This window comes from Chrysemys picta, chromosome 3 (genome assembly GCF_011386835.1).
Source record: "Chrysemys picta bellii isolate R12L10 chromosome 3, ASM1138683v2, whole genome shotgun sequence".
NCBI lineage: Eukaryota > Metazoa > Chordata > Testudines > Emydidae > Chrysemys > Chrysemys picta.
Genome location: NC_088793.1, coordinates 126,235,443 through 126,263,026, shown reverse-complemented (window position 1 = coordinate 126,263,026; position 27,584 = coordinate 126,235,443). Strand labels below are relative to the sequence as shown.

The 27,584-nt window shown below is 43.5% G+C and overlaps 1 protein-coding gene across 2 annotated transcripts in view; it reads right to left on the bottom strand.

Annotated features, from left to right (window-relative positions):
- The window catches only part of LOC101949683 (centromere protein J-like), a 69,335-nt gene that overhangs the window by 14,955 nt on the left and 26,796 nt on the right, over positions 1 to 27,584 (bottom strand). For both annotated transcript variants that reach the window (XM_065588922.1, XM_065588921.1), the window contains exons 8-12: positions 27,404 to 27,545; positions 21,743 to 21,842; positions 14,727 to 16,182; positions 10,406 to 10,532; positions 5,261 to 5,426 (exon numbers count right to left, since the gene is read on the bottom strand). In XM_065588922.1, the coding sequence (XP_065444994.1) occupies positions 5,261 to 5,426; positions 10,406 to 10,532; positions 14,727 to 16,182; positions 21,743 to 21,842; positions 27,404 to 27,545 (1,991 nt within the window). The remainder of the gene's footprint in view (positions 1 to 5,260; positions 5,427 to 10,405; positions 10,533 to 14,726; positions 16,183 to 21,742; positions 21,843 to 27,403; positions 27,546 to 27,584) is intronic.

Below are 27,584 nucleotides of genomic sequence, written 5' to 3'. Positions count from 1 at the left end.
ATTGCATAGGAAAGATAGGAAGTATGGCAAGAGATCACCCCGGCTTAACCAGGAGATCTTCAATGATCTAAAAATAAAAGAAGAGTCCTACAAAAAGTGGAAACTAGGTCAAATTACAAAGGATGAATATAAACAAATAACACAAGTATGTAGGGACAAAATTAGAAAGGCCAAGGCACAAAACGAAATCAAACTAGCTGGAGACATAAAGGGTAACAAGAAAATATTCTATAAATACATTAGAAGGAAGAGAAAGACCAAGGACAGGGTAGGCCTGTTACTCAATGAGTAACATAGTGAATGCCAGTGAAAATGAGGTAGGATCAGAGGCTAAAATAGGGAAAGAACAATTTAAAATTACTTGGACAAATTAGATGTTCTCAAGTCACCGGCGCCTAATGAAATGCATCCTAGAATACTCAAGGAGCTATTAGCGATTATTTTTGAAAAGTCATGGAAGACAGGAGAGATTCCAGAAGACTGGAAAAGGGCAAATATAGTGCCAATCTATAAAAAGGGAAATAAGGACAACCCAGGGAATTACAGACCAGTCATCTTAACTTCTGTACCCAGAAAGATAATGGAGAGAATAATTAAGCAATCAATTTGCAAACAGCTAGAAGATAATAAGGTGATAAGTAACAGTCAGCATGGATTTGTAAAAAACAAATTGTGTCAAACCAACCTGATAGCTTTCTTTGACAAGCCTTGTGGATGGGGGGGAAGTGGTAGACATGGTATATCTTGACTTTAGTAAAGCTTTTGATATTGTCTCACACGACCATCTCATAAACGAATTAGGGAAATGCAACCTAGATGGAGCTACTATAAGGTGGGTGCAAAACTGTTTGGAAAACCATTCCCAGAGAGTAGTTATCAGTGGTTCATCAGTGGTTCATAGTCATGCTGGAAGGGCATAATGAGTGGGGTCCCACAAGGATCAGTTCTGGGTCTGGTTCTGTTCAAAATCTTCATGAATGATAGATAATGGCATAGAGAGTACACTTATAAAGTTTGCGGACGATACCAAGCTGGGAGGGGTTGCAAGTGCTTTGGAGGATAGGATTATAATTCAAAATGATCTGGACAAACTGGAGAAATGGTCTGATGTAAATAGGATGAAATTCAATAAGGACAAATGCAAAGTACTCCACTTAGGAAGGAACAATCAGTTGCACACATACAAAATGGGAAATGACTGCCTAGGAAGGAGTACTGTGGAAAAGGATCTGGGGGTTATAGTGGACCACAAACTAAACATAAGTCAACAGTGTAACATTGTTGCAAAAAAAAGCAAACATCGTTCTGAGATGTATTAGCAGGAGTATTGTAAGCAAGACACGAGAAGCAATTCTTCCATTCTACTCCACGCTGATTAGGCCTCAACTGGAGTATTGTGTCCAGTTCTGGGTGCCACATTTCAGGAAGGATGTGAACAAATTGGAGAGAGTCCACAGAAGAGCAACACAAATGATTAAAGGTCTAGAAAACGTGACCTATGAGGGAAGATTGAAAAAATTGGGTTTGTTTAGTCTGGAAAAGAGAAGACTGAGAAGGAACATGATAACAGTTTTCAAGTATGTAAAAGTATGTACAAGGAGGAGGAAGAAAAATTGTTTTTCTTAACCTCTGAGGATAGGACATGAAGCAATGGGCTTAAATTGCAGCAAGGGAGGTTTAGGTTGGACGTTACGAAAAACTTCCTAACTGACAGGGTGGTTAAGAACTGGAATAAATTGCCTAGGGAGGTTGTGGAGTCTCCATCATTGGAGATTTTGAACCCTGCAAACCCCAACCCCTAACACTAGCAAAGGCAGTGAGGAAAAGCAGCAGTTTTCCCATCCTCCCTCTCCCGTCTCTTCATCCTCTCCCTCCTTCTTCCTTCCTTCAAGCACATAATTCTTTCTTCTTCTGCAACTTCACCATGAATAGTGCATTGTGGGGTAGCGGAATTGTGATTTACCTCTTAATCTGCCAGATGTGGGACATGCCTCCAAACTGAGGTGGACACAAGAAAGCTATTTATTTATATATTTATGCACCCACCATTATGGCACTGGGGGCACTTGATGTACATTGACAGGCTTGATCCTGCACAAGGGCAGGTGTGTATTGTTGCGTGTTAAAAGCAGAAGGTGAAAAGTGATGAGCAAGCAAAGACAGCGGGGGTACCCAATCTTGCAAGGATGAATGATGTGCACCTGCTACATTATTAATGTAAGGCATTTGACTTAATCTTGCATGCAGTGTTGTTGCGGCCATGTTGGTCCCAGGATAGCAGTGAGACGAGATGGGTGAGGTAATATCTTTTATAGAGAAGTTGGACAATCTTGAAAAGTCGGTCCAATAAAAGGTATTACCTCATCCACCTTGTGTCTCTTGATCCTCTTGATTTAGCACCACTATAGAGGGGCATTCGGGATGGGGGATTACCGTATCCGAGGTAGAAACAAAACTTGAACGCCTTAATGGGGCTAAGTCGGGAGGACCGGACGATCTACATCCGAGAATATTGAAGGAATTGGCGCGGGAAATAGCAGGCCCGTTAGCGATAATATTTAATGAATCTGTAAACTCGGGGGTGGTCCCGTTAGACTGGAGAATAGCTAATGTGGTTCCTATTTTCAAGAAAGGGAAAAAAAGTGATCCGGGTAACTACAGGCCTGTTAGTCTAACATCTGTAGTGTGCAAGGTGTTAGAGAAAATTCTGAAAGAGAAACTAGTTGAGGACCTGGAGGGTAGTGGCAATTGCGATAAATTAAAACATGGTTTTACGAAGGGCAGATCGTGCCAAACGAATCTGATCTCCTTCTTTGAGAAAGTAACGGATTTATTAGATAAGGGAAATGCGGTGGACCTAATATACCTGGATTTCAGTAAAGCGTTTGATACTGTACCCCATGAGGAATTATTGGTTAAACTGAAAAACATGGGGATCGATATGAAAATCCAGAAGTGGATAAGGAATTGGTTACTGGGGAGAATGCAGCGGGTTGTATTAAAGGGTGAACTGTCAGGTTGGAGGGAGGTTACTAGTGGAGTGCCTCAAGGTTCGGTTTTGGGACCGATTTTATTTAATCTATTTATAACTGACCTCAGAACCGATTGCAGGAGTGGGCTGATAAAATTTGCGGATGATACGAAGGTGGGAGGCGTTGTAAATTCGGAGGAGGACAGGGATATCCTGCAGGGAGACTTGAATGAGCTTGTGAATTGGAGTATCAGAAATAAGATGAAATTTAATAGTGAAAAGTGTAAGGTGATGCATTTGGGGATGACTAATAACAATTTTAGTTACAAGATGGGGACGCATTGGTTAGAAGTAACGGAAGAGGAGAAGGACCTAGGGGTTCTTGTAGACCGCAGGATGACTATGAGTCGACAATGTGACGTGGCGGTGAAAAAAACCAATGCTGTCTTGGGATGCATTAGGCGAGGTATATCTAGTAGGGATAAGGAGGTCCTGCTTCCGTTGTACAAGGCGCTGGTGAGACCTCATTTGGAGTACTGTGTGCAGTTCTGGTCTCCCATGTTTAAAAAAGATGAACTCAAACTGGAACGGGTGCAGAGAAGGGCCACTAGGATGATCAGAGGAATGGAAAAGCTGTCGTACGAAAGGAGACTAGAGGAGCTTGGGTTGTTTAGTCTGACAAAGCGAAGGCTGAGAGGGGATATGATTGCTATCTTTAAATATATTAGAGGGATTAATACAAGGGAGGGAGAAGAATTATTCCAGCTTAGTACTAACGTGGATACCAGAACGAATGGATACAAACTGGCCGTGGGGAAGTTCAGACTTGAAATTAGACGAAGGTTTCTGACCGTCAGAGGGGTGAAATATTGGAACGGCCTACCGAGGGAAACGGTGGGGGCGACGGACCTGTCTGGTTTTAGGATAAAGTTAGATAAGTTTATGGAGGGAATGGTTTAATGGTAAAACATAGTAGTCAAGGAAAGCCAAGCAATGGTGGGTAAATAGTATAATGGCTAACGGGGTCGGGCTGGAGACTCTTGCCTATATGCTCGGGGTCTTACTGATCGCCACATTTGGGGTCGGGAAGGAATTTTCCTCCAGGGCAGATTGGCTGAGCCTCTGGAGGTTTTTCGCCTTCCTCCGCAGCATGGGGCAGGGATCTCTAGCAGGAGGGTCTCTGCCGATTGAAGTCACTAAAAACAGGATTGGGGACTTCAACAGCAGAGTCCAGGGAAGGGGTAGGGACGGTTTTATGGCCTGCAGCATGCAGGGGGTCAGACCAGATGATCATAATGGTCCCTTCTGACCTTAAAGTCTATGAGTCTATGAGTCTATGATCCTGCACGACTTTGTAATTTAAAAATTAGCACTATATAAAATCAATGTAGCCCATATTAAATGGATTAAAAATTGATTCATTGATAGATCTCAAAAAGCAATTGTAAATGGGGAATCATCATCCAGTGAGGTGTTTGTAGTGGATTCCCACTGGGATTTGGAGTGGTAAATAATGATAGGAACAGGTCAGTTATAGAGAGTGATCTTAGCAAGCTGAGCTCATTTGAACAACATGTATTTTAATTGAGTCAAATGCAAAGTCATACATTTAGAAACAAAGAATGTAGGTCATAGTTCCAAGATAATGGACTGTATCCTGGAATGCACTGGCAAAGAAAAGGACTTGGTAGATAGCCAATTAAACATTAGATCCCAGTGCAGTGCAGTGCTGTAGCTAAAAGGGCAAACGTGATTCTTGGATGTATAAGGAGGGGAATATCAAGTAGGAATAGGCAGCTGGTATTATCTCTGTGTATGGGATTGATGAGACCATTACTGAAATGCTGTATCAGTTCTGGAGTCCACATTTCAAAGAGGATATTGAAAAATTGAAAAGGATTCAGAAAAGATCCACAAGAATGATTTGAGGTCTGGAAATCATGTTTTATTGGGAGAGACTTAACTCAGTCTACTTAGTATATCCAAGAGGAGTTTAAGAGATGAATTGATTATGGTCTGCAAATACTTACATAGGGAAGTTATTTCTAAATCTAGCAGAAAAAGGCATAATGCAATCCAGTGACTGGAAACAGAAGCAAGACAAATTCAGACTGGAAATAAGTTGTAGATTTTTAACAGTGATGGCAATTCACCATTGGAACAAGTTATCTCAAAGCATGGTGGATTCTCCATCACTTGAGGAGCAATTCTCATATCCATTCTAGGATGGACTACAAACTGATCTTTAAAATCACATTTTCTTTTTCCCCTTCTTTAAACACTACTTACTTGTATTTCTTCTGATTTGACTTCCTCCCTAGTGACTCTAGCTGCTGTTGCGTACTTCTTAAATTCAACCTTTTCTTTCTGCGGTGTGTGAATGCGGTCTGTCTTATATTCTTCTAAGCAATTAAGTTCTTGAGACTTGCTGGTCTCAAGCTGATCCATTCGTGTTCTGTTCAAAAGGTAAATTTGGGGATTATGAAGCTGATGTAAAGAATGTAGGTTGAATCCTGTCTTTGGATGAGTATCCAGGATTCCCAGATTTAGGGCTTGATTTTCAGAGGTCTCGGGCATTCACAGCAGACACTGAAGTCAAGGGGAGCAATAGGTACTCAGCACTTCTGAAAAAATCAGGTCCTTAATCACTGAGCGTCTCAGGTGAGTGTTTGAAGATAGAGTTTGTCCTTTTGAGCAAATGGAAGGCAATTCCCATTGGGATTTTCTTCCCAGCCAGCTCTATAGCCATGAATTTTATAGGCTTTCAAACACATTTTCTTAAGCCATGAAGGGATAAATTATGGCAGCCAGTGTCAGGCCAGGACATTTTTAGTAAGGCATGCAATGATTCAATTCTAAACTTGAATGCCTTAGGTAGTCCAATCTTTTTAGCGATGTTGCACAATATGGTGTCCTTTATGCAGCATGACCATGCCCCTGGTGACTGTGAGTTCACACTGTACAGAAGACACCAGACAGAATCATCCTACAGGCCAGATCTGGCCTATGAGCCACCAGTTGGATCATGTTTTTTAATTTTGGGGTATGCAGTGCATGCGTTGCATACCTAGACAGCACACCATTGATCGCAGCCCAGAGCAGTTGTGCTTGAAAAGAGAGAGAGAGCACAGGTGGCTCCTTCCCCACACATACCCATGCAGGGTGCAAGGTTGGAGGCTGAGCTTCCGGAAGCCCTAGCTTCCCCAGAGTGAGAATGGCCATAGACCTTATGTACCAGTTAGTGGATAGGGAGCTGTTGGGAATTCTTGCTAGAGGTATGGGGCAAGTCCAAGTGCCCAATGTACAATCTTAGCACCTAGGAGACATTTTGCCATTCCAATCCTAAAGCCTCTAGATGCCAGCACTGGGGGAGTGCATGTTTTCCCCCACAAGAGCTCCAGGCTGTAAGTTCTTAATAGAGCCCAGAATCAGGGCCAGCTCCAGGCACCAGCGTAGGAAGCAGGTGCTTGGGGCGGCCAATTCAAAGGGATTGCACTCTGGGGCGGCATGTCCACGTCTTCGGCAGCAATTCAGCGGCAGGCCCCTCATTCCCTCTCTTCCTCTTTGGGCTGACGCCGAATTGCCGCCGAAGAGGAAGAGAGGGAGGACCCGCCACCGAACTGCCGCCGAAGAAGCGGCGCGATTTAGCTGCCGCCAAAGTGCTGCCGCTTGTCTTTTTTTTTTTTTTTCCCACTTGGGGCGGCAGAAAAGCTGGAGCCAGCCCTGCCCTATTTGTATGAACTGAAATCAGTGTTTGGCCAAAATGCTTACCCCATTTTTTGAATATTATTATTATATCATTTGTTAGCCTCATAGGCAGGCACATGAGGTGGCAGTGAGGTGGTTAAGAGCATTCACCTCACTAACTGAGCCTGTCACTGCAGAGTGTTCTCTAATGTACAAAATGGAAACTAACACTGACATTAAGAGACACACAGGCCCCCTCCTCCTCCTGCCCAAAGGAAGGTGCCACTGCAGGAGAGACCTTTACAGTTTATTCATTTGGATTTCATTCATTCGTTCCTTTTTTTAAAAATGAGCCCTTACGGTATTCTGGGTTCATGAACATTAAAAGTAATACATCTCCCCAATAACCAATTAACTCCTCACCCCAACATCTAGTAGGAGTAATAAATAAAACACCGCTACTTATGCCCATTTTCTTCATGCCCTTGTGAGAACCGATGTGTTACTCAGAAAGTCAACAAAGTAGGACCACAGCAGGAAGCAATTCTAAAGTGGAGGGTCTTTCACTGCAAATGCCCTACTTTCATAGCTAGACCAGTGAGCAATCAGTTCCAGCACCTCAACTGATTTCATCTGCTGCAGAATCACCCAAAGAGACCAGACATGTTTCAGTTAGGGTTGACCCCAACCTTTTAGGGGCCTTATACAATTGATTAAAACCAAAGCCTTGAATTGCACATGGAAGTGAATTGGCGGCCAGTGCACATCACAGGTGTAAAGTGTTCCCTGCAGAAAACACTGCCTACAAAGCAGACCTCCATGTTCCATGCAAACTGAAGTTCTCATGAGTTTAGAATTTGGAGCAGAGAATTTTCAGCTGTAGCCCCATGTAAAGCACATTGCAACGACCCAATTGTGAACTGACAAAGACCCTGGTGATGGAAGCAAAATCCACAGCCAAGAGAAAACCTTCTAGCTAAACGGAGGGAAAAAGCACCCATGATTGCTGTTGCTACCTGGACATCCAGAAGCTGCTGTAGATCCACCAAGAACTGCAGGATATATGTAACAAATGGCAGAAAACTCCCCAGAAATAATCTTCACCAAATCTCCTTACAGCTTCCCACAGCCAACAGCAATTACCTCAGTTCGGTCTGGGTGGAGTCTCAGTCTACTAGCTCTCATCTCCACCCCGGTCTCCGTTAGGCACTGTGTATATGCCAAATTCTAAACTCAGAGAATGTTCACCCTCCAGTCTGCACTCCTCATGCCTGCAGAGGCCTAAGGAAAAAAATGTGTTTGGAAACCAGAGAATGGATAGAAGCCTGGACAGGTCCAGGCATGCCAGCTGACTCTCTCAATAGGGCTCTTATTGCTTCAACCAGGCAAAAAAGTCAACATGGAATAACTGAAGAGCTCTATCACTGTGGTTACCAGCCAGGGCTCCTGATGTGCTCATTAGTTTAAAAATACAGAGCCAGATCCTGAGCTGGTGTAAATAGGGTGACCAGAGGGCAAGTGTGAAAAATCGGGACAGGGGTGGGGGGTAATAGGAGCCTATATAAGAAAAAGACGCCAACATCGGGACTGTCCCTATAAAATCGGGACATCTAGTCACCCTAGGTGTAAATCATTGTGAGGTCATTGACGTCAATGGAGCTAAGCGAGTTTACCCCAGCTGAGGATTTGGCCCACAAACTGGAAAGAGGAAATGAAAAGGTCTACACTACACAGCATGCCATCTATGGATTTGTGGATAACCATCTTTGTGAAAATGGTAGAGGCAACTAAAGCGAACTCCACCAAAACACTGTCAACAACACTCTTTTTAGGACCAACACTATTATTAGATGCCAAAGAACTATACTCAGTAAGACAAACCCACCAGAGGGCACCATCTATCTAGAGGAGCAGAGTACAGTGCTGTCTGGGAAAGTATTGCATTAACTCTGCATGAGAAACATCACTTAGCAGCTGAAGGTAACACCAGTACATAACTTTGGAAAAACTGCAGCCTACTTTATTTTACTGCTTTTTTAGATGTTAAACATAAACAGCCCAAACCGACAAGCTCTCACACATGGAACTCCTATTGCAGTCCATTGGAGATCAGCCTGCAGGATGCTTGTGGTATCATACCCAGAAAAATATCTTTAATGAAGCAATTTATAAGAAATGCAAAATATTTTGGGCAAGGATAGCTAAGGAAAACTATAGCACATTGTAATGCTGAAAGGACCTGATCCTAAGCTCTTTGAAATCAATGGGAGTGAACATATAAAAGTGTAAACCTATGGTTTGGTTTGGGGCGTGTTCAGTTTGCAACATGTATTCAATTTTTTTAAAGGAATGCAAAAAAAAAATCGAAATCAAGAAATTACTCTTACTTTACATAAGAAAAAAAAATTCTCATACCGAGTAAGAAATAGAATGAACACAGTAATACCAAAAAAAGGCGTTCGTATTACAATAGATATATGGTGAGCAGGGCCAGCTCTGACTTTTTTGCCACCCCAAGCAACAACAACAACAAAAAAAACAGGGTGCAGGGCGGCCGGACCTGGAGGCAAAGCCAAAACAAAAAAACAAAAAAAAAACCAAGTGCAGGGCAGCTGGACCCAGAGGCAAAGAAAAAGAAAAAGAAAAACAAAAACCCTGGGTGCAGGACAGCCGGACCCAGAGGCAAAGCAAAAAACCCCCCAAAACCCTGGGTGCAGGGTGGCTGGACCCAGAAGCAAAGCAAAAAAAAAACAAAAACAGGGAGCAAGACGGCCGGACCTGGAGGCAAAGCAAAAAAACCCAAAACCCCAGGGCGCAGGGCTGCCGGACCCACAGGCAAAGCAAAAAAATTAAAAGTAAAAAAAAAAAATAGGGCAGCCGTGCCGCCCTACGATTGGACGGAATGCCGCCCCTTAGAATCTGCCGCCCCAAGCACGAGCTTGCTTGGCTGATGCCTGGAGCCGGCCCTCATGGTGAGTGTAGGTTCTAACAGCTTGCAGACACTTAAAAAAAAAAATCACACTGGGTTTGAATTTAACCATGCTATGATTTTATTACAGGCACCCCAATGGCTACCGAATACCTACAGCTGAGATGGTTCCCTCTATTCCAAACCCCTGTTTTCAATCATCATTTTCTTCAAAATATTACGTTTTGGACGGAAAATTTTCCTGCTTGATCTCAACCGAGGAGAAAATTGTTTGAATTTTGCAAACAAACATTTTACAGCTAAGCAATTTTTCAGATGCTTTATTGCACTTAGATTATTTACAAATCAGCTCTTTTGAAACTTCAAGCTTGGTACATCCGTAGTTCCAAACACATCCTTTGCCTGGTTTGGACAGATACCACTGTATAAAGGTGAGTAAATCTAAATGTGACATAGGATGATAACCAGGTTGGGCCTGATCTTCTGAGATGGGAGTGCCCCCAGCTCACAGTGACTTCACTGTGACTTGAGGATGCTCAGCAACTTGTACAGATCATTCAGCATTTCACAAGATCAAGCCCTAAAACTAGTCATCTGGCCACAGTTTTCAAATCTGTGTGCCTCTAGTTAGTCAGCTACATCCATATTTGGACATCCACATAAATGGCCTGCTTTTCAGAGCATCCACAGCTCCCACTGAAATGAGGCCACTTATGTAGGATTTAACAACCTAGCTTTAGGAATCCAAGACTGAAAATATTGGCCGAAGTGCGTGTTCAGCTAGATTTGTTTTGCATACCACGGGATGGTTTACGTACCTGAGAAAATGCCTTGCTTTCTCTTGTTCTTCTTTCATCCTCGCTAGAAGAGGGGTTTCTCCATGATATACACCAACTTCCTTTTCCAATTCCTCTAACTTGTCAGTAAGCCTTCTCTGAGCTGCTTCTATGAAGACAATCATGTTAGTACATATAACTTACTGTGTATTCATTACAATAGTGCACGTATTTAACTACAGTAGAATTGCACAGACCAAGAAAATGTAAATTTCTTTGACATTAACATCTTGGGACCCAATCCTGAAACTATTCACTATACAGCAGTGGCTCTCAAACTTTTTTACTGGTGACCCCTTTCACACAGCAAGCCTCTGAGTGCGGACCCCCCCCCCTTATAAATTAAAAACACTTTTTTATATATCTAACACCATTATAAATGCTGGAGGCAAAGTGGAGTTTGGGGTGGAGGTTGACAGCTCATGACCCCCCATGTAATAACCTTGCGACTCCCTGAGGGGTTCCGACCCCCAGTTTGAGAATCCCTGCTATACAGCATAATGCTTACTAGTGCAAATTAAGCACTACACCTGGCAGTAAGTGTGATGGATTGGGGGTTATGTCTGGGCCAAGGTATAAATTCCATTTTGGTTTTTGTTAATGCCACGCTGTATTTCAACCTCCATTTTGAATGTAACTTTTGAAGTGGCTTTGAGTATCCATTTTGTAGCAGGAACTTGACAGCTAGTGAAAAGTCTGTGTCTGAGGAAGTGTGACAGAGCAATCAAGGGCTATCAACACTAAATGGCTCTACTCCAGTGGAACAATTATTATTATTAATTATTTGTATTATTGTAGCTTCTCTACCAGCAGGATCACTGGCATTGAACGACTCTCTGCCCAGACATTCCTTGTATAAGAAATTCCTTCACTAAGCCTGTGTTTCCTTGCTTTCCTGCCATGTTGTCCCCAAAGTGTGTAACTACAAAAACCAGAGCTCCCATAGCCAAGAATGGAACAAAGGAGGGGGATGTGTATGAGCAACAAGGGGCTCAGGCACTGGTTCCTGGGCCCAGGCAATCAGACTGTGAGGTCCCACTGCCCAAGAAGAGGGTCAGACATGGATCTGCAACTGGGAATGTGCCTGAGCTAGAAACAGTGGCTATCCACTACTCATATCCAGATCCTGTGTATTAGTATGTGGGATTCAGTGATTGGATCCAATTACTACAGACTAGAGTCCATCCAGAGAGTGGGACTGGACCAGGTTGTGACAGTATTTGCAGGATCAGGCTCTTGGTTACTGTAAATCCAATTGGAATTCACCCCCGTTAAGTACAATGTGCTGCACCAAAAAATTTCTAATTCAGAACAGAGGAGCCTCTCAGAACTTTCACCTGGACATCAAACCGATCCAGAGGGGAAAGGAGACTGAACATGGCAGAAGCACAGTAATAAATAAATAGATAATTAACTTCCACTCAACCCCAGAAAATAAGTAACTAAATTGCATGGGCATGTGGTATTTTTATAATTTTAGGAATTGCAGCCCTGGGCTTCCAGGAGTCCAATGAACCAGAAACCACAGGGCAGGCTCTTTTTCTGCCACTGTAGTTCCAAGTATTGTCCTTATCGCTCAAATGGAAATAGAAAAATCCCTCCTGAAAACCCACTTCCTCTGCAAGACTCTCCCCACATTAAGAAGAAATGTAAGAGGATCAAATAAAATATAAGATTAAATCGAGTTTGTAATAGGGTTACCATATTTGAACATTCAAAAAAGAGGACACTCCACGGGGCCGGGGGGGGGGGAGGAAGCGGGGGTTAACCTTTGCTGTTGCAGTGCCCTCCCGGATGTTTTTAGATATTTAAATAGGGTTACCATACGTCCGTATTTTCCCGGGAGGAATTTTTAAAATTGAAAAATTCCTCCCGGATGGCGATTTAAGAACCAAAAAGCCTGACATGTCCAGGAAAATACGGACGTATGGTAACCCTACCTAAAGTTCTTTTTTAAAAAGATGGGCCTGAACTAGAAATGAGCTCCGTTTCACATGTGTGGGTCCCAGCTGCTCCCTGCCCCTCTCATTGAAGCAGGTGTGCAGGGTTACTGCCCTGGGAACTGCAGGGCAGCAGTGGACATGGGGCCAGCTGCAGACAGGGGCATGGGGCAGGGCTAGCTGGAGGCAGGGGGTGTGAGGCTGGCTGCGGGCAGGGCAAGAGGTGTGTAGCTGGCTGGAAACGGGGTGTGGGGTTGGCTGGAGGCAGGGGAGTGCGGGATTGGCTGGAGACGGGGGGTGTGGGGCTGGCTGGAGGCAGGGCAGGGGCTGACTGGAGGTAGGGGCTGGCTGCAGGCATGGGGTGCGGGGCTGGCTGGAGGCAGGGGCTGGCTGTGGGCAGGGGGTGTGGGGCTGGCTGGGGGCAGGGGGTGCGGCAGGGGCTGGCTGCGGGCAGGGTGTCGGGCACTCGCGGGGAGAGCGGCTCGGGGCAGCAGGGCACGGAGCAGCCTGAGCCGAGCAGCAGGACTCAGCCCAGGCCAGCAAAGCAGCCAGGGACCCGCCAGGCAGCAGCAGCAGCGGGAGCCCCAAGGCCAGGCCCAGCAGCAGCAGCGGTAGCCCCAGGGCCAGGGGAGCAGCACAGCAACAGGGCCCGTGCCCAGGGCCAGGCGGCGGCCACATGACTCCCGCTCCCACAGCGCCACGCCCCCGGCCGGTGTGGGGCCAGAAGAGGAATGACATCACTTCCTGGCTGGCCAGAGCCCATCAAAGCCGCAGCGCCCCCTCACACAGCGGGGTGAAGCGGGTTACACATTTAGCCGGGGCTGGGCGAGCATCCCAGACACACAGCTCCTACAGGTAACTCTAGGCTTACCATGCCTCCCTATTTTCCTGGACATGTTCGGCTTTTTGGAAATTTCTCCCGGACAGCGATTTGAGAACCAAAAAGCCGGACATGTCCGGGAAAATACAGGCGTATGGTAACCCTAGTTTGTAAGGTAACTATCCCCTCTGGTTCTTCCAATGCATCCTGCTTTTTCTTGTGGGCTGAATGTCTCCTATACTGTAAACTCTTCAGGGCAGAGGCTGTCTTAATGTCTGTGTCTTGCACAGTGCCAAGCACATTTGCCTGTGCTTAATAGCAATACGAATTAATTACAAAATGAGAGATACGATGTTGGCATCTGAGCACATGGCCGGGAACCAGGATATAACAGGCATAACTTCACTGACGATTCACCAGGGATGAATTTGAACCCCGCAGCTTTAATCCCAGATCTCAAACCAGCTCCCATTCTGGCCTTGTACATGACACTTAAACTCTCTCTCAGTTTCTCCATCCCTAAAATGGCAGCAACTCAACTTTGGTGACAACTCTGGGTGCGGTGAGGATGAATTAACAATTTGTAAAGTGCTGTGAAGATGTGAAGCATTATGAGGGCTAAGCAACCACACCTACACATCCACACCGAAACAGTATTAAATTATATACAATTAGTAGTGGGTGGGCTCAGTCCAGCTTCTAGTGCACAGTTGCTCTCCTCATGAAACCAGTTACAAGTGGCACTGATAGACGTCCTTGTTGGCAGTCTCTGCAAAGAGGCCAAGACTGGAACGGGCATATAGACTGAACTATCCCCTCAGCCCTAGCGGGAGCTTGGTTTTTCTAGGTCAGGGCTGAGGAATGTTGGCATGGTGGTTGGCATGGCATGGGATGGTGCATGCACTAATGGAGCATGTGTAGAACAGAGATGCAAGTATGGCAGTACGGTCTGGTACGCCGTACCAGTAAGATATTTATAGCCGGTACTCCATATCGGAAAGACAAAGGAGCACAACGTGGAGCTGCTGGGTGGCCATACACCCGCAGCTCCTCCGGCATGGCTGTACCACCTCCAACCCTGCCCCCAGCCCTTCCATGCAGCTGCATCTTCTTTCTGGGGTCTGTACAGCAGCCCTGCCAGAGGACAGGGCTGGGGGCAGTACAGCCCGCTGGAGGAGCTGCCAGGTGGCCCCATGTTCTGCTCTTTCGCCTGTGGTTCCGGAGAGCCCTGTGGTTCAGAAGTCTCCGGCGCAGCGGGAAGAGGACAGAGGCCTGCCCCCCCAGGTAACGTGGGTTGGATCATGGGGAGGGGAGAGCACCGGGAGAGCATGGGGCCCTGGGCTAGGGGTGGGGCAGGGAGAAGTCACGTGGGGTGTCATGTGCCCCCCCCCTTTAGCTGGTGCCTCCCCTTTGTGTCCCTCCCATGAGTGCAGCGTACTGGTACGAAATGAATTTTACTTTCACCACTGGTGTAGAATCATTATAAACCAAGAAAAATTCAACTTCTACTGACATGGGGAAAGAAGTTTTACTTAGCCCTTACCTAGCGTACCCAGAACTGGTTTTCTTTGTGCCCTCTCCTCTGCAAGGGTTTCTTTACTTTTGAACGCAGGGAATAGGCTGGCCACCAGATCACATGTGGAGGGTGATGACTGCAGATCTACATTTTTAACATCCCCAACATTACTCTCACTCCTTGGCTCAAGCTCTCTTCCACCTCTCGCAGATCTCGGGGACCGAAAGGGAGACTTTCGAAGAGAAGAGCAAGCCTTGTTTCCTTTCAGCCTGGCAACCCTGTTACCAGACTCACTGCTGCTTGTGCTGAGGGAGAGATCCTGCTTGCCTTTTATCTCTTGAGCACCCAGTTTCTTTGGAGGTGGCTTGGTGTGCTTTTTCAGGGCCAGCTCTTCTGCTCCACTGGGCTCATCAGTAGCATAATCAGCATCAGAGAGATCCAAATTTTTGTCTGTGCGACCTGCTTTCTGAGGCATGTGCGTTGTGGGAGACTGAGTGCAGTAAGATTTGGGGTCATCCTCACTGTCAGTGGATGTGCAGCCTGACCCACTAGACAAAGGTTGAGCATTCAACCTGTTGGCAGCACTTCTATTGCTTTGCCACTCTTGCTGGTGGCTGACAGATGTGATATTCTTTTTCCTGTCCATGCCTTGAGTTGATTTGTGGGTAACTTTCATTATTCTGTCATTAACCATCTTAAACCCAGTGATGGTTCCTCTTTGGGTCTCTGGGCTTTTGCTCACACTGTAATCTTCATTGTGGCAACTGCTAATTCCTTTCACATCTGGTGTGAATTTGAGGCTTGTGCTCCAATCCATCTGCTTGGTTTGGCTTCCTTCTAAATTCTGAAGCTTAGCACCTTCTTGAAGGATTTCCAAGGGCTTTTCTGCTCTCTGAGTTAGATTACCCCTCACACGCTGATCCACAATATCTAGGTCCTTTTGAACTGTAGACTCCATGGAACTTTTGTCTGCTTTGTCTGAATGTCCTAGAGAATCAGTACTTTGAGCTTTATTTTTCTCACCTATTTGTAGCTTCATTTCAGTAATTTGTTCCTGACACTGCTGCAGGAGTTCAGCCCAGTTCATCTGCAGTGGTACAGCAGGATCCTCCTTTGCACACTCTTCTCCACCACCTCCTTCTCCTCTTTCTTCTGGGCATTGCTCAGGATCTCTTGCCTTACTGTCAACCTGAGCCTTTATTTCACTCATGGAGACAGTGCAATTTGTATTCTTCTCATTAGAGAGCAACACCGTGGGGCTGCTGGCCCGTCGATGTAAACGATTTAAATGTTTCCCCAGCTGTAATTTTCCTGCATCCTGTTGGCGAGGCAAAGAGAAGAGATTCTGGCAATCGAAGCTAACTCTTCTGGGATGTTTGGCTTGTTCTTTCACAAGGTTCTCTTTATTTTTTTCCAGCCTTGCAATGCCTTCTCCACGTTTCAGGAAAGATTTCCGAGGGGTCACTTTAGCCTCAAAGAAGTTCTGCAAATACCAAAAATTATGTTTAAATTATGAGACATTCTTCAAAAATGGAGAGAGAAATCAGATCCCATTAGGCAGAAGCCATAATAATAAAAACAATTTCTTTGTTGTATGCCACATTTCTCTATTTTCCTTTATATCAAAACTTTTTAAAAACACACAATGCTAGTTTTCCAGCATTTATACTGCTCAAGTCACAAAGCACAAAATAAATGTTCACAGGGAGGAATATTATACTGAGATAATGTTCAAACAGTATTATTTGAGTTAATCATTTTTTAGAAAGTCCTAAAAACCCTTCCAGAGTATTTGGTTAACGTAAGTTAAAATTCACTTCTGAAACGCCCAGATATTTTTTGTAACCCTGTTAATTCAGTCCTTGTGCACAGCTATCTTAGAATTTTTATTTCCATGTGATCAAAGTGTTTTCCTATTTCTGCTTTCATAACAATGAAATAGTTTCAATATCTCATATGAAAGGTATAAAAAATGTTAAAAAGTCATTCAATGATCACTTTGTGGCTAAGGCCCTGCATTTCTTTTTAAAAAAAATAAAAATTACAGAAAAATATATAAATTAACCTGCAAATATCTGCCTTCATGATTCTGTGCTCTCTGCAACAGGTGATGACATCAAAGCTAGCAAAAAATCATGTCCTCTTTTTCTAAGCTCAGGTATATGGACAAATTAACAAACTGCCGGCAGTATAACTGAAAACAGAACCTGACCCACAGTCACTGCACTAAAGAGTTTAGTGATGACATCAGATGTTGCCAATAAACTCAGATTCTGGCAAGCAAATGATTCTCACTGTTTCTCATAATTTAACAACTGCACTGAAATACATTTTGAGTCTGCGCTTAAATCCAAAATCTGCTCAGATTATTCACAAAAGCAGTCCCGTTGATTTAGTCCATGTTCTGTTAGGGCAACGTTCATCCCTGTGCAGATGGACAGGACCAGACCTTTCTGTATCACTTAAGTCCCACTAAAATTCTATTTTGAGGCCTCCGGTGGTGCTTAGGTCAAGTGATGGCCCTTTTGCACTGGGGGGAAAGAGGATCTTAAACAGGATTTTGTGCTGTATTTTTTTAAAGCCGGGTCAGTTTACTTTTAAAACACATCTTGAATTACTATACTCTGGGGAAATACAGAGTGATAATGGGTGGAATTTTCAAAAGTAACTAAATCACTTACGAGCACAGGTCCCACTGAAAGTCAATGGGACTTGTGTTCCTAAGTAATTTTGGAACTTTTGAAAATCCCTCTCAACATGCACAGAATTGAAAGACAGGAAACAAATAAAGGATATCATAGAAGGCAGAATGATAGACGAATGTAATGAATATAACTATGCATTACATACCAAATAATTCACTACTTCATTTTATTATTACATTTCCATGTAGAAAGAAATACTAAGATTTCCCAGAATTTCAGATTAAAGTGAACCATGGATGCCTGCTATTGTGCTGATGTGATCTGGCAAAAGCCTCCCAAAAATTCTGAGAGATGTTAGAATTCTCCTTTATTTAATTTCAGGCCAGTGAAATTTATTAACGTAAACACCTTTGCTTTTATGTCATATGGACAGCACTAAACGGTGTAGTGAAAAGGTTTATGGTATTAAGTAGTTTGAGTTCTATAAATCTAGATAATCTTTAAAAAAAAAAGTTTTCTTACGTTACTTGTATTTTTATAGTAGTACCTGAATTGATTGAGGAATGTATACTGTATACTGTATCACCTTGAAGTTTCCAAATGTTATTCTATTCTGGTTTAGTGATATAGAGTACAACGTTCTGGTTTGTGGTGATTATTTTGTCAATTTTGGAATGCTTACTGATAGATAAATTAATAGATAATATTTAAGAGGAGAAAATAGTTGTTTTAATAATCTGTTTATAAGGATAATTTTCCTTGAATTATATTAAAGTTGACCTTTTTCTGAAATCTCACACACCCAGGGATGAATTCCCAGCAAGTGGTCTCAGATTTTTTCTTCACTTGAGTTTTAATTATATTTATTTGAACTGGAAAACCTAGCTGTAAACAATAGGTCAGCACTTGACAGTTTGCATAGTTGAAAATTACCAGGCTAAGGAGCCTTCTGATTAGAGCGGGTCAGGAATTTTGAGCAGGGAGAGAGAGGAGATTTTGTTGTTGTTGAAAAAATGCCAATTTGTTGAAACCAAAACTTTTCACAGGAAGTAGTTGGATTCCATGCATTTTTCAATTCAAAAAATTTTTGTTTAAAAAAAAGATGTTGATATTTTCAAAATAAAAGATTTCTTGTTTTCTGGTTCAAAACAATTTTTGCACAGAAATTTACGCTAATTAGAGTAAAAAAAAGTAAAATAAAATAAAAATGGTCAAAATCAAAATGACAGGTTTTGATTGACCCAAACAGAATTTATTTTCAATTCATAAACATTTTTGAGAGTCCAACTTTCTGTCCTGATTCAGACTGGGGAAAAAATGTTGCAATCTTGAAAACTGTCATTGGACAGGAGAACCATTTCCTGCCCAGCTCTTCTTCTGATGCTTAACCAACCCTGTGAGAGATTTATAAGAACCTTCTAGATTCTGTATTGTGCTTATCACTAAACTAAGATAGTTTACTCTTTCTGTTAACCTCATGTCACATCTGTTCTAATGTGCATTATTGTTCAGATATCTGAATTGAACAAGAACTACACATGACACCATAAAAACTTTCAAACCCAAAATGTGTCCTTTAAGCGCTAAAAAGGCCATACACCCTCCATGCCACAGAAGACCCAAAGCTTGACAGAAACAATATGTTATGATGGGAAGCAAGAAGCAGAAAGCAGAAGCCTCCACATCCCTGTGTGCTGTGGAAGCAAGACTAGGGTTGTTTGTGGGTAGACAGCAGAATGGTGGCATGGACAATAGATCTTCAGACTGCACTGATCCACTGGACCACAAAACTGTGTGTGTACACAAGGAAAGAGATGCTGTACAGCAAGCTACAGCTGTTACTACGGCCCATACACTGTACCAGCAGCTATGGCCTGAGTGAAAAGGTGACTCATACCCACTTCCAGCTCAGAGGAGGGAGAAATTCATCCTCCTTTACCTGTGCTTTGCACCCCAAGAGAGAGAGGAGTGAGGTCCAGTGGACTGAGTCTTGGACTAAGAGCCAGAAACGTCTGCGTTCTGGCTGTGATATTGATTTCCGCAGTGACCTTGGTCAGCCGCTTACCTTCTCTATCTGATTGTCCCAATTTGTAATACACTTAACTCACAAGAGTACTATATGGATCAATTAATATTTTTAAAGTTATCTGGGGGTGGAAACTACCACACAAAACCTAGAGAAACAAGACGAGTGAGGTAATATTCTTAACTGGACCAACTTCTGTTGATGAGAGAGACAAGCTTTCACGCTACCTGAAGAAGAGCTCTGTGTAGCCCGAAAGCTTGTCTCTCTCATCAATAGAAGTTGGTCCAATAAAAGATATTACCTCACCCACCTTGCCTCTCTAATACCCTGGGACCGACATGGCTACAACTACACTGCAAATGCAAAAGTAAAGAATTTTTATTTTTAGGCGTCCTCGGTGCCTGCAGGGAAGTCTTATCCACGTCATTGCTATGAGTGAGAGCTGTCATGTGGCTCCAGACAGGCTATGGCCCTAAGTGCTCTATTATTCAGAAAGCACAGTGGCTTCACCCAGTGCAAAGGTTCACACATGATAATACAAGCAAAGGATTCAATAAGAAACCTAACTGGGCCACCAGAAGCCTAATCTATAGTACTGGCTTTAGGTGACTGCAAATGAATCATAGCTAGCCCCCAGAGAGGATATGAGAACTACCAGCAGCAGCTGTGGGGCTTCTCCTTTAGCTCAAGTGGTAGAGGCCTGTGTGTTTGGAGTTAAAAGAAAGGGGTCTGGTTCAACTCCTTAGATTTATGTATTTTCTGTAACAATTTTTTCTGATGTCCACACTTATTAATCATATTACACTAGGCTAACAGTTTCAAACTTGAATGCCTAAAGTTAAAGTACTTAAATCCATAATGAGGCACCTATATTAGTAGTCTGATTTCAGTTGTTGAGGCGCTGGGCTTCTGACTGACTTTGGATTTTTCAGCGTCTCTGAAAATCAGCCACTAATTTAGGTGCCTATATATGGATTTAAGTGCCTAATTTTAGGCACCCAAGTTGGAAAATTTTGGCCCTAATTTCTACTACTATTTCACATTTTATTCAGTAGCACTTACATACTAGCTATCCCTTATGCAAATGGAAGTACTAAATGACTCGCAACAACTTATTTCCTTCTGTGTTATCTCTAGTGTTACTAAATATGGTACTGGAAAAAAGAAGAACAGCCCCTAAGGATGAGATAAGTTTGCCTGCAGCTAAGGCAAGTATGACTGTTTTGTGTAATATCATATAGAAAGGAAGATAATGTATCAGTTTGAGTTTGTGCGTTACTTTGTTGGTGGACAAAGAGGAAACAGGAATCGATTGCTCTGGGTTTCCAAACGTTTGATACTGAATTGTATGTCTTCCAGGTCAGTAAATATAGCAAGGTGGCAGAGCTGGTAGACAGGATTGAAGATAAAATGCAGGTCTCAGTCACCCCAATTTCAAGTGGACAAAAGCCACTGCTACATTTGACACTAAGGGCCAGATTTTCAAGAGTGCTCAGCACCCAGTGGCTCCCGTTGTGACACTCATCCAGTGTGCTGAGCGCTGTTGAAAATCTGGCTCCATCCACATTGTACCCTTGCTGTCAGTCTCAGCATAAAGGACTTAACGAGCCTTGGAAAATGATGTGTCTTCTCACCCCCATTCCCACATAGCTCATCCAGAACAGATTTGGAGTTCAATGTCAATAAGGCATGTGAGAAGTCTGGACTGTTAGTGTCCAAGATATACCTGTTCTGTGAATTATTTGAAGATCTGTCTTCAGGGCAGCCAAATCAGAACATGTCACCAGGATTAAGGGTTTGATGCTGCCCAAGGTGCTGGCCCCAGTTCAGCAAAGCACTTAAGCACATGCTGCTCTTTAAGCATGTGAGCAATCTCACTGATTAAGCACATGGGATTACTCATGTGCTTAATTTGCAGGATTGGGACCAGCATGCTCAGCACTGGGCAGAATGCAGCACTAAATTCACATTAGAAAAGACAAAAAGCAGAGGGACATGATTATCAAACACCACCAGTTTTAGGATAGGGAACGGTGACCAATGGAATAACAGAGCCATCCTGAGATTTAATTTAGTTTAAATAAACTGGAGGAGGCTAGAATATAGGCCATGAAGTACCTAGATGAGTAGGATACTGTGAATATTAAACAGCCCACAAAATGTCAGCAATATCATAGGCAAACAGTGCATTTCTGGGGACACAACTTTAATTTGTGGAACCTCGTCTAGGCCCCTCTAGCATTATTAACAGGTGAGGGGAGAAATTCACCCTTGTGCAAAGAGCCAGAACAAGGCCCATGTACCACTTAAGCCCATAGGGACTTGTAGAAACAAGCTGAACAGTTTCATCAATACAGCCAATAACACAGTACCTGCTGGTGGTTTTCTGTTATTTGAGAATCTACTTTAAGTTGTTCTTCAACAAATTCTTCAAAAGTCTTCTGTCTTACACCAATTCCTGGTCTGATTGGTCTAGGCAAAGAATAAGATGGCATCAAATGTAATGACTTCCCAGCTATTTTTGTTTATAATTGTAGTACAGCTGACCTCTACTTCCGATTTCAAAGGTAATCTGCATTTTTTAAAAAGGGGAGGTGACAGAACAATGAATGGGGCATAACCTGGCACCTATTAGGGCCAGGACATAGGAACCCATGCCTAGTGCGTGAAGCCAGGGTCAAAAGCCAGGAACCAGAACCGAGGGTTAGAGCTGGAGTCAGGAAAGGGAGCAGGACAGGTCTGGAGTAAGGTCTGTCATAACAGTCAACCAGTGATCCACCTCGTAGAAGAGACAGCTTCCTGGAACTCTCTCCATGCTTAAATAGTGCTCCTCCTGGACCAATCAGAGGTCACAGGGATACTGCTAACTGAGGCGTCCATGGATGGCAGTTCCTGTGGTGCCTAGTCTCCCATGGTTTACAGTGCATTGATCATGGCTCTACCATAGCTGCCAGAGAGTGGCAGGGCAGCATTGGTCATCTGGAGCCCTACAAACCAGGGTTCTGGCCCTCTGGATCCTTACAGGACCCACCTTTCACTTTGAAAATATCCTGTGTGAGCCTGAATATATATTTTACAGCCAGAGAGATAGCAAATTTCTCCTAAACACTGGGAAATGGAAAATACCTAAAGGAAAAATAAATCTCAAAAGCAGGACTATTTTCCAACCCTGCACAGCCTGCTTATTCCAAGCACTTGTCCCAGACCCGCACCAGCTCCAGCACAGAATAACTCAGTGAGAGGGAGAAGTCTGAAATACTTGGTGAAAAAAAGCGACATTTCACAGCATGCCCTTACTTTGTCAGAGGAGAAAAAATGTCTGTAATGCATTGGAAGGCCAAATGGAAGTCTCTGAATAACAGACCAGGGTAGTGAAGCAGAGGTAAACCTTTCAGTATTATACTGGGGATGTATCTAAAAGCTTATTTAAAAGGTCTCTGAAGTCTCAGGGAAAGCAAATCTTGAAAACATCATAAGATGTGAAAATACAAGCATGCCTAGAGACACATATGGAAATATTTTTGGAGGGTCTTCTTAATTTGCTTTAGAAAAGCATCTCAGTATTTATCATTACTTCCTCCTTCCGGGTGGATGATCCTTGCTTGCTGATGACATTATTGCCTGATCTGGAGCTCTCTGAAGCTCAATGAAGAGTAAAATTATGGCTATAATTGTTGCTAATGCTCAAGAGATGTCTTGAGGTACCAGGTGACTTTTTAAGCATAGGCTTAATCACTTAAGGAAGCTAAGGACTGCATTTTCAAAGGGCCTCAAGCGGGCTTTCACTTGTTTGCATGAAACTTTGCACTTGCAGACACCATTTCAAGCACTAATTCCCGTGTGTGAAAGTTGATACATTCTAACACGTATGCAAGAATGGGTTTTGCACTTGTACATGCTACCACCTGTGTGTGCAGGTGCTAGTGCTCGAAAAGCGTGTGTGCAGGTGTTTGTATATGCAAAAATGGAGGGTGCTTTTGCAAAAATTAGCCCTAGTCTTCTTGCCCACAGGGGTCAGCTTTTTTCTTCCTTGTTTCCTGCTGCCCTGCTTCTTTGTAAACTATGCATAGTTGCTAATATTTAAAAGTTGTTTCTGGAATAATTAGGGTTGCCCCAGGGAAGGAGGAGTGAGTGAAAGAAAGTGTGCGTGAGAAGTATCTGTGTATGTAGTGTGCATCTCAGTGTTGCCAATATTGGTATTTTTTCTTAAAGCTTCAGCTCCAGGAGTCCTCTGATTTTGTGAGAATCTCAGCTCTCATTTTTAAAAAAACCAGTTTTCTAGCCCTCAAGACTGCAGAGAAGAGGTGGAAGATTTGAACCCGAAATTCAGAAGGCAAATGAAAGAACCCCAAAATTATCATTTTAAAAATCTCATTCTGGGGTGTGCGAGGCTGACTCATTATTATTATTTTTAAACACTTGTGGTTGGCAATCCTGAATCTTGGGGAATTCTAGGTTATTTAATATGAATGTTTCCCTGTGACAAGGTGTAAGGGTGCTTTGACACGAAAGGGGTTATCTGGGTCCTCACTATCGCATAGCTGAGCTAGGCAAGATTATGCAAGAAAAGAGGAAGCTACTGCAAAGGAGGCTGTTGTAGGGGGAAGGGTGCATCCTGTTCCCTTTCTCTTTAGTTACATAAAATTTTATATAGGCAAAACCCATGTGTGACAGTCTTTTAGATGGCATTAAATATGGTCTTAGCTGTCCTTTGTGGGGAGGAAAAGAGAAAAGGTTGGTTGAGATGATCTTGAGCAGTTCTTGTAGTTGAAGTTGGGAGAAACAGTAACAGGAAACTTGGAAATGGCGGAGATGCTTAATGACTTCTTTGTTTCGGTCTTCACCGAGAAGTCTGAAAGAATGCCTAACATAGTCAATGCTAATGGGAAGGGGGTAGGTTTAGCAGATAAAATACAAAAAGAACAAGTTAAAAATCACTTAGAAAAGTTAGATGCCTGCAAGTCACCAGGGCCTGATGAAATGCATCCTAGAATACTCAAGGAGCTAATAGAGGAGGTATCTGAGCCTCTAGCTATTATCTTTGGAAAATCATGGGAGACGGGAGAGATTCCAGAAGACTGGAAAAGGGCAAATATAGTGCCCATCTATAAAAAGGGAAATAAAAACAACCCAGGAAACTACAGACCAGTTAGTTTAACTTCTGTGCCAGGGAAGATAATGGAGCAAGTAATTAAGGAAATCATCTGCAAACACTTGGAAGGTGGTAAGATGATAGGGAACAGCCAGCATGGATTTGTGAAGAACAAATCATGTCAAACCAATCTGATAGCTTTTTTTGATAGGATAACGAGCCTTGTGGATAAGGGTGAAGCTGTGGATGTGGTATACCTAGACTTTAGTAAGGCATTTGATACGGTCTTGCATGATATTCTTATCGTTAAACTAGGCAAATACAATTTAGATGGGGCTACTATAAGGTGGGTGCATAACTGGCTGGATAACCGTACTCAGAGAGTTGTAATTAATGGTTCCCAATCCTGCTGGAAAGGCATAACGAGTGGGGTACCGCAGGGGTCTGTTTTGGGACCGGCGCTGTTCAATATCTTCATCAACGACTTAGATATTGGCATAGAAAGTACGCTTATTAAGTTTGCGGATGATACCAAACTGGGAGGGATTGCAACTGCTTTGGAGGACAGGGTCATAATTCAAAATGATCTGGACAAATTGGAGAAATGGGCTGAGGTAAACAGGATGAAGTTTAACAAAGACAAATGCAAAGTGCTCCACCTAGGAAGGAAAAATCAGTTTCACACATACAGAATGGGAAGAGACTGTCTAGGAAGGAGTACAGCAGAAAGGGATCTAGGGGTTATAGTGGACCACAAGCTAAATATGAGTCAACAGTGTGATGCTGTTGCAAAAAAAGCAAACATGATTCTGGGATGTATTAACAGGTGTGTTGTGAGCAAGGCACGAGAAGTCATTCTTCCGCTCTACTCTGCTCTGGTTAGGCCTCAGCTGGAGTATTGTGTCCAGTTCTGGGCACCGCATTTTAAAAAAGATGTGGAGAAATTGGAAAGGGTCCAGAGAAGAGCAACAAGAATGATTAAAGGTCTTGAGAACATGACCTATGAAGGAAGGCTGAAAGAATTGGGTTTGTTTAGTTTGGAAAAGAGAAGACTGAGAGGGGACATGATAGCAGTTTTCAGGTATTTAAAAGGGTGTCATAAGGAGGAGGGAGAAAACTTGTTCACCTTAGCCTCTTAGGATAGAACCAGAAGCAATGGGTTTAAACTGCAGCAAGGGAGATCTAGGTTGGACATTAGGAAAAAGTTCCTAACTGTCAGGGTGGTTAAACACTGGAATAAATTGCCTAGGGAGGTTGTGGAATCTCCATCTCTGGAGATATTTAAGAGTAGGTTAGATAAATGTCTATCAGGGATGGTCTAGACAGTATTTGGTCCTGCCATGCGGGCAGGGGACTGGACTCGATGACCTCTCGAGGTCTCTTCCAGTCCTAGAATCTATGAATCTATATGAATAAGTCTAGTCCAGTTTCCTTTAAGGCAAAACAAGGCAAAAGCACATGAAAGGGGTGAGAAAGGAACAGTAAAGATAGGAAATGCAGCTTCTGCCTCTGGGGCTGATTTTCACTTACAACCTTGCTGCTAGAGAAACACAGGCCCAGCACAGTAAGATCAGCCACTCGAACACCTGGCAAACTTTTACCAGCATCAGGTGTTTAACTGTGCTTTTAGCTGTCCTTCACAGCAGTGTAACAAAAGGTGGAGCTGTCCCGGCTGGCCAGTCTTATTAGGTAAAAGGCAAAAGGAGAGAGATAGGAAAGAGGAGAAATAAGGGAGGGTGGCGGGAAGTAAGTAAGTAAGACATTCGGGAGGGGGTGACAGCAGGTTCACATCCCAAGTGTTGGTCAGGATTTAGCCAAAGCCAGTGGAAGCAGCAATGCCATCTGGTTCCCTCTCTTTAACTGGGTCTGGTGAGGATGTCTTTGCAGATGAGAATGACAAAGGCCCAGCAGTGTCATGGTGGGTCCTGGGATCCCTAGATCTGACAGGGCGGCAACCCCAATGGTAGAGCTTGCTTCTTACAACCCAGGTATCCCATTGTTCCTTTCAGTGATGCTCAGATGGGCAATATCAGACAATGGGTGACAATTATCATTATCCAATCAAAACACATGTTGGTGATTTCAACTGCAAACATTTCCTTCCATTTCTAGAATCATTCAGCTCAGTCATGCCAGCCAGTGACTTTAGCTTTAAAGACCCTTTATCCCAGTTCTTTAATGTAAACAGTCCAATTTGTACCAGTCTTGGTCTCCATCTTTTACTTTTACAATCAATTGTATATAATAGGCTAAATTGGACTTTGATTACCTGGGCAACTTAGAAAACAAAGCTCTCTGTACAACAGTCCTCTCCTCTCCCAGCTGTCCTAAACTGAAAAGGCCTCTCGGGGGGTTATTACCCAGTAGTTTGTGCTGATCTGTTCTGGTATGTTTGGAAACCCTGTGAAAGGGATATGAAGAGGCCCATCACTGGGACTTTATTTTCTTTCTCTGGCTGGTTAGCCTGCACACCCACTTACACCGGTGTGCTCAGGGCGTCTGGCCCCCTCCCAGCACACCTCCTCCATTTGACTTTTTTTCTAGGAGGTGACTGAATGTTGTCATCGGTGTTTCTGCTCTGGAGCTGGCAGCCCTATCAAGGAGCCATGGATCTGTCCCACCTTCACCCATGCACACAAGCTAATCTCATAATAGGGAAAGGAGCTTTGTCTGTGATACCCATTGATATGCTAGCATTTGCAATTTACTGTATGCAGGGGCGCTGGAACAATTTTTATAGTGGAGGTGCTGAGAGCCATTGAACCAAACTGTAAACCCTGTATTTAGAAACTACTTCAAGCCAGGGGGTGTGGCAGCACCCCAAGCATCCTTAGTTCCAGCACCTAGGACTTTATGTGTATAAAAGTGAGGAAAACTAGTAACTGTTCACTGACAGTTTTATCTGTGTCATTGTAAATGACAAACTAAACCCTTTCCTCACCTGTCTTCCAGGTTTCTAGTCCTTGCGTCCATCCTTATGCCAAAAGGGGAAAGGGGAATCTGTTCATCAGTTTGCTCTCCCTCTTCTTCTTTAATGGCAGGCAGAGTATTAGGACAAGCCTCTTCCTTTAGTGGGCTTTCATCTAAACAGCAGTAAGGAGGGACATAAGAAGAAAGACTTG